We start from the raw sequence: 8,201 nt of genomic DNA, 5'->3' as shown, positions 1-8,201 counted from the left end.
ATGACTGAAAAGGGAGAGGTCACGACCAGCACCATTGAAATTGCAAGGATTATTAGAAACTTTTATCAACAGCTATATGCCAAAAAACTAAACAATCTGGAAGAGATGGAGGCCTTCCTGGAAACCTATAAACTACCAAGACTGAAACAGGAAGAAATAGATTTCTTAAATAGGCCAATTAACTATGAAGAAATTGAGTCAGTGATAAACAACCTTCCAAATAATAAAACTCCAGGCCCAGACGGTTTTCCTGGGGAATTCTACCAAACATTCAAAGAAGAAATAATACCTATTCTCCTAAAGCTATTTCAAAAAATAGAAACAGAAGGAAAGCTACCAAACTCATTCTATGAGGCTAATATTACCTTGATCCCCAAACCAGGCAAAGACCCCCTCAAAAAGGAGAATTACAGACCGATTTCTCTAATGAATATGGATGCCAAAATCCTCAACAAGATCCTTGCTAATAGAATCCAACAGTACATTAAAAGGATTATCCATCATGACCAAGTGGGATTCATACCTGGGATGCAAGCATGGTTCAACACTCGCAAATCAATCAATGTGATACATCATATCAACAAGAAAAGACTCAAGAACCATATGATCCTCTCAATTGATGCAGAAAAAGCATTTGACAAAATACAGCATCCTTTCCTGATTAAAACCCTTCAGAGTGTAGGAATAGAGGGTACATTTCTCAATCTCATAAAAGCCATCTATGAAAAGCCTACTGCAAGCATTATTCTCAATGGGGAAAAGCTGGAAGCCTTTCCCTTAAGATCAGGAACACGACAAGGATGCCCACTCTCGCCACTATTATTCAACATAGTACTAGAAGTCCTTGCAACAGCAATCAGAAGACAAAAAGGGATCAAAGGTATCCAAATCGGCAAAGAAGAAGTCAAACTGTCTCTCTTTGCAGATGACATGATACTCTATATGGAAAACCCAAAGGAATCCACTCCCAAACTATTAGAAGTTATAGAACAATTCAGTAAGGTGGCAGGATACAAAATCAATGCCCAGAAATCAGTTGCATTTCTATACACGAATAACGAGACTGAAGAAAGAGAAATTAGGGAATCCATCCCATTTACAATAACACCAAAAACCATACGTTACCTTGGAATTAACTTAACCAGAGACGTAAAGGACCTATATGCTAGAAACTATAGATCACTTTTGAAAGATATTGAGGAAGACATAAAAAGATGGAAAAATATTCCATGCTCATGGATTGGAAGAATTAACATAGTTAAAATGTCCATACTACCCAGAGCAATCTACACTTTCAATGCTATCCCGATCAAAATACCGAGGACATTTTTCAAAGAACTGGAACAAATAGTCCTTAAATTTGTATGGAACCAGAAAAGGCCCCGAATCTCCAAGGAACTGTTGAAAAGGAAAAACAAAGCTGGGGGCATCACAATGCCGGATTTCGAGCTGTACTACAAAGCTGTGATCACAAAGACAGCATGGTACTGGCACAAAAACAGACACATCGACCAATGGAACAGAATAGAGAACCCAGAAATGGACCCTCGGCTCTTTGGGCAACTAATCTTTGATAAAGCAGGAAAAAACATCCGGTGGAAAAAAGACAGTCTCTTCAATAAATGGTGCTGGGAAAATTGGACAGCTACATGCAAAAGAATGAAACTTGACCACTCTCTCACACCATACACAAAAATAAACTCCAAATGGATGAAAGACCTCAATGTGAGACAGGAATCCATCAAAATTCTAGAGGAGAACATAGGCAACAACTTCTATGACATCGGCCAGAGCAACCTTTTTCACGACACATCGCCAAAGGCAAGAGAAATAAAAGATAAAATGAACTTATGGGACTTTATCAGGATAAAGAGCTTCTGCACAGCCAAGGAAACAGTCAAAAAAACTAAGAGACAGCCCACGGAATGGGAGAATATATTTGCAAAGGACACCACAGATAAAGGACTGGTATCCAAGATCTACAAAGAACTTCTCAAACTCAATACACGAGAAACAAATAAACAAATCATAAAATGGGCAGAAGATATGAACAGACACTTTTCCAATGAAGACATACAAATGGCTAACAGACACATGAAAAAATGTTCAAAATCATTAGCCATCAGGGAAATTCAAATCAAAACCACACTAAGATAACACCTTACGCCTCCTACACTGTTGGTGGGAATGCAGGTTGGTGCAGCCACTCCGGAAACAGGATGTGGAGAAAGGGGATCCCTCCTACATTGTTGGTGGGAATGCAAGTTGGTACAGCCACTCTGGAAAACAGTGTGGAGGTCCCTTAAAAAGTTAAAAATTGAACTACCCTATGACCCAGCCATTGCACTACTGGGTGTTTACCCCAAAGATACAGACGTAGTAAAGAGAAGGGCCATATGCACCCCAATGTTCATAGCTGCATTGTCCACAATAGCCAAATCATGGAAGGAGCCGAGATGCCCTTCAACAGATGACTGGATTAAGAAGCTGTGGTCCATATATACAATGGAATATTACTCAGCTATCAGAAAGAACGAATTCTCAACATTTGCTGCAACATGGACGGCACTGGAGGAGATAATGCTAAGTGAAATAAGTCAAGCAGAGAAAGAATTATCATATGATTTCTCTCATCTATGGAACATAAGAACTAGGAAGATCGGTAGGGGAAGAAAGGGATAAAGGGGGGGTAATCAGAAGGGGGAGTGAAGCATGGGAGACTATGGACTCTGAGAAACAAACCGAGGGCTTCAGAGGGGATGCCTTGGGGGAATGGGATAGACTGGTGATGGGTAGTAAGGAGGGCACATATTGCATGGTGCACTGGGTGTTATATGCAACTAATGAATCATCGAACCTTGCATCAGAAACCAGGGATGTACTGTATGGTGACTAACATAATGTAATAAAAAAACATAAAAAAAATAAAAATAAAAAATAAAAGACCATATGTAAAAATTTTATCTCTAGCAGCATAATTCTGTTTTGGCACCCTAACTATCCAAAGAAAACCTAAGCCTCTCCCACCACTTTGTTAGGAAATTCTTCATCAATGACTTATTCATTTAAAATTTTAAAACTTATTGCCCCATTCCTAACATAACCTTCTTTGCAACCTCATCCTTTACAACATTATATCCATATACCTCAAACTTACCTTTAACCCATTTAAACAAAACCAATTTATAAAAGATAAGTAACTGGTATGGTTATTTTCTTCTCCGTCCAAGTTACCCATATTTCTCCATAATTTTCATGTTGTAATTTTTTTTTTTACTGTCAATTGTTTTAAAAAGACACATTGAATTAATGTCAGTCTCATGTTCAGGATATTTTAGTCATTACTAAACATTAATAAATTCAGATTTCCCAGAGAAACTATCATTCCTTCTATCAGTTTCAGTTGCCTTCTATAAGGGCAAAATCTTTGCTTTTACAAACAAATTACTGTTTCTGCTTTTTACTAAGACAACATATTCATAATTCCGCTTTTTTATTTTTAAGTTAACCTAGCCTGATACTAATTTCATTTTTTTTTTTTAACCTCCCTTCCATTGCACTAACATTAGTCTACAAGAGGTCTAAAAAAACCACTGTGTTGGAACCAGAAAAGTCCCTGAATAGCCAGAGGAATGTTGAAAAAGAAAACCAAAGCTGGTAGGAACACAATTTTGGACTTCAAGCTCTATTACAAAGCTGTGATCATCAAGACAGTATGGTACTGGCATAAAAACAGACACATAGATCAATGGAACAGAAGAGAGAACCCAGAAATGGACCCTCAACTCAACAGTCAACTAATCCTCAACAAAGCAGGAATGAATATCCAGTGGAAAAAAGACAGTCTCTTCAACAAATGGTGTTGGGAAAATTGAACAGCTCCATGCAGAAGAATGAAACTGGACCATTTCCTTATGCCACACACAAAAAATAAACTCAAGGCGGATGAAAAACCTAAATGTGAGACAGGAATCCATCAAAATCCTAGAGAAGAACACAAGCAGCAACCTCTGTGACCTCGGCCATAGCAACTTCTTGCTAGACGTGTTTCCAAAGGCAAGGGAAACAAAGGCAAAAATGAACTACTGGGACTTCATCAAGATAAAAAGCTTCTGCACAGCAAAGGAAACAGTCAACAAAACCAAAGACAACTGACAGAATGGGAGAAGATATTTGCAAATGTCTTATCAGATAAAGGGCTAGTATCCAAGATCTATAAAAAACTTATCAAACTCAACACCCAAAGAACAAATAATCCAATCAAGAAACGGGCAGAAGACATGAACAGACATTTCTCCAAAGAAGATGCTTACATGGCCAACAGACACATGAAATAACACTCAACATCGCTTGGGATCAGGGAAATACAAACCAAAACCACAATGAGATACCACCTCACACTGGTCAGAATGGCTAACATTAACAAGTCAGAAAATGACAGATGTTGGTGAGAATGTGAAGAAAGGGGAACTCTCTTACACTGTTGGTGAGAATGCAAGCTGGTGTAGCCACTCTGGAAAACAGTATGGAGGTTCTTCAAAAAGTTGAAAATAGAGTTACCCTACAGCCCAGCAATTGCACTACTGGGTATTTACCCCAAAGATACAAATGTAGTGATCCGAAGGGGCACCTGAACCCCGATGTTTCTAGCACAAATGTCCACAATAGCCAAACTATGGAAAAAGCCCAGATGTCCATCAACAGATGAATGAATGAAGATGTGGTGTGTGTACACACACACACACACACACACACACTGAAATACTACTCAGCCATCAAAAAAATGAAACCTGTTTTTTTTAATAAAGATTTTATTTATTTATTTATTTGTCAGAGAGACAGCACAAGCAGGGGTTGCTGCAGGCTCCCCACTGAGCAAGGAGCCCAATGTAGGACTTGATCCCAAGACCCTGAAATCATGACCTGAGCTGAAGGCAGAAACTTAACTGACTGAGCCACCCAGACATTCCCCCAAAAATGAAATCTTGCCATTTGCAATGACGTGGATGGAACTAGAGGGTATTATGGTAGCAAAATAAGTCAATCAGAGAAAGACAATTATCATACAATCTCACTCATATGTGGAATTTAAGAAACAGAACAGAGGATCACAGGGGAAGAGATGAAAAAATAAGACAAAATCAGAGAGGGAGATAAACCATAAGAGACTCTTAAGCGTAGGAAATAAACTGAGGGTTGCTGTTGGAAAGAGGGGTGGGGAGATAGGGTAACTGGGTGGTGGACATTAAGGAGGGCACTGAAGTAATAAGCACTGGGTGTTATAGAAGACTGATTCATCACTGACCTTTACTTCTGAAACTAATAATACATTACATGTTAATTAATTGAATTTAAATAAAATTTTAAAAACAAAAACACTGTGTTTGCAAATGAATTCCTCATGCCTCTGAGCACTCCATTCTCTCTTTACTCAGAACTTAAATTGTGTCTTTATTGTGTTAGTATTTATTTGAAGCCAAACATATTTTACAGTGCAGTGTAGTGATTACATAAATTCTTGTCACCTAGAAACCAAGGTTTTAATCTTTGGATTTCCCTCAATACTTATGATAATGTCTTATATCCCAGTTATCAATATATATTAAGTATTTACAGTTTTGACTGAGCTAAGAAAGTTATTATTTCTCTTTAAAGATTTTATTTACTTGAAAGAGAGAGCACGTGAGAGAGAGCACAAGCGGGGGAGAGGCAGAAGGAGAGGGAGAAACGGGCTCCCCACCAAGCAGGGAGCATGATACAGGACTCGATCCCAGGACCCCAGGATCACAACCTGAGCCGAGGGCCACCCAGGCGCCCCTAGCTAAGAATTTTAAATAAGTACTCATCTTGGTGTGTGCAAGCTTTAGCATTATTTAAAGTACATAATAAAGTATGGTAATATTCTACTAAGACTTTGCTTAACACCAAAATGATTATTTTCTAGGTTTTTTCAAGTTAATATGATCTACCATCATGACTAGATTTCAGGTTCTTCCAATTCTTGCCAATCCCTCATCCATTTAATAGTCAGTATAGATATAACAAATTTACCCAAAGGTCACTTTTCAAACAACCTCAATAATCTGAAATATAAAAAGAATTAGGCTTCTGAGCTAAATGTTCATAAAGCTAGGGTATTAAACTTTGGGCACTTTTACTCATTCATCATCCAATAAAAATTTGAGTATCTACCACATGGCAGGCACCACTCTAAGCCCTGTAGATATAACAAAGCAGATAAAAATCATTCCTTCACAGAGCTCACATTCTAGTGGAGAAGACAGAAAACAAATAAATTCATGAGTAAATTAGATATAAGGTGATTAATGCTGTCGAGAAAAATAATACAGGGAAAGGATACACATGCTCACACCAGCAGGTTGCTATTTAAATAGGTGGGTTAGGAAAAGCCTCACTGAGAGGACCTGTGAACAGACCCAGAAAAGCTAAGAGTAGGCAGATAATCTTGGGAATGGTGTTCAAAGCAGAGAGCAAGAACAAAGGCACTGGGGTAGAAGCTGGTCTAGCATATAGGAGAGATAGCAGGGAAGTCACTGTCGCTGGAACAGAGTAAGCAAGGGAAAAGAGATTTAAAGGGGGAGTAGTAGGAAGATTCTCCCCAATCAAAAATGGAGTGTCTGACTTTATACGTAATTTCATTAAGATTCATGACGTTTTCTCAGTTTGCAGCAAAAAAGGAATGGAAAAAAATGGCATATCTACTGATGGCAGACGTATCAATAGAAATAACAGCTGATAGTAATGGAAGAGTTAAGAGCACACTGTAGTAAGTTTCCATCTCTAAGAAAGCAGAAAATTGTGGGAACATTTCCACACAGAAGGGTTAAAATATAAAGTGTTTGTAGTCTAATCGGTAAGCAACAATTACTGAGAAAATTACATTTATGAAATACAAGTGGTTAACACTTCATACTTTCACCTTAGCCGGCACTCAAAGAAAAGGAACTCACCTGTAGTATCAGCAGAGACTTTATTCAAGCTTAGCTCATCAGTAAGGTCTTCATTTTTAAATTTATTTTTAATATCTCTCACTTTGTTCATTATAGAATCAATTGTCAATTCTCTGCCACTTAAATCCTCAGCCTCCATTTCTAGGGCAAAAAAAAAAAAAATCATTCCTTTTTACTAGCATTAAAGAAAAAAAAATGTTTGAACTAGCCTTTTAGAACCCAAAAGTCGAAAGCATTAGTTACACGAACACATCTAAACACAGATATTATCAGAGTAGTATTCGTGAAACTATGTGCATAAAAACAACAGCACATCCTTGTAATTTGTCCAGCAAGGTTTCCAATAGGCCAGATACACCTTTTCTTCCCAAAAGAACTTTAATGAAGCCATTGCACAACACAGAAATTGCTGCCCCTCCTTGCTTTCAAACTCTCCATTTTTCTTCCACACTTTCCTTTCACACTTATTCCAGGATTATTTCCTCTGGGCCATTTGCAAATTCAGTCTTTTTTTTTTTTTTTAAACGTGAGGGAATGGTTGCTTGAATTCTGGTAGTGACATATAGACATAAAGAATATTTTTGATAATGAAAACCATCTTTTTATTCACCTGCTGTATGCGAGTAAGCCTGCACATTGTAAGTGCTTTCAAGGCAGAATATATACACATTATTGCCTTTTATTGATAAATGGGATATTTACAAGGCTTGTTCCTATGCCTATCTGGCAGAATTATGATTTGCTCTTAATCATTCTAAAACCAAAAATCCACTGTATTCTTATAGCATTGAGTACTTGCTCATCTGCACGGTGGTGATGTTGCAAAGTGTCTGCAGTCGTTCTTCCTGTAAATCTCAGGTTTGTGATTCTCAGACATTTACCCAGTAGCCCAGGATAACGGATATCAATGACGCCCCTGACCTCGAGTTTGACAATGAAAAGGGGCGATAAAGTGGGCAGCTAGATACCACTATTTGAAGTCCGGTTCAAAAGGTAACTATCAGAACGGGGTCACCGTCTCCTCCCCCTGTTCTAAAACATCAGAGAAGAGGGCGTGTCTTTTGGAAGACGATTTCATTTCCCCCAAAACTTTCCCCAGGTGCCCGCCAGGCCCTCTTCAGCGAGGTACACACACACCTCTTGTTCCCTGGGTTCTCCACAAAATCTCCCTCACCACCAGCTGGACTGGCGGAAGCAGGGACACCTCCCCTCCCCCTTCAGTTCGTTAAG

General features: G+C 38.5%; 1 protein-coding gene across 12 annotated transcripts in view; it reads right to left on the bottom strand.

The window, feature by feature from the left end:
* The window catches only part of TTK (TTK protein kinase), a 48,103-nt gene that overhangs the window by 39,669 nt on the left and 233 nt on the right, over positions 1–8,201 (bottom strand). For all 12 annotated transcript variants that reach the window (XM_034648091.1, XM_034648093.1, XM_034648097.1 and 9 more), the window contains exon 2: positions 6,972–7,112. In XM_034648091.1, coding sequence (XP_034503982.1) covers positions 6,972–7,110 — 139 coding nt within the window. In that variant the 5' untranslated portion in view covers positions 7,111–7,112. The remainder of the gene's footprint in view (positions 1–6,971; positions 7,113–8,201) is intronic.

The sequence above is a fragment of the Ailuropoda melanoleuca genome, chromosome 19 (assembly GCF_002007445.2).
Source record: "Ailuropoda melanoleuca isolate Jingjing chromosome 19, ASM200744v2, whole genome shotgun sequence".
NCBI classification, from domain to species: domain Eukaryota; kingdom Metazoa; phylum Chordata; class Mammalia; order Carnivora; family Ursidae; genus Ailuropoda; species Ailuropoda melanoleuca.
The sequence above is the reverse complement of the archived record's forward strand: the minus strand, read 5'-3'. Positions and strand labels throughout refer to the sequence as shown.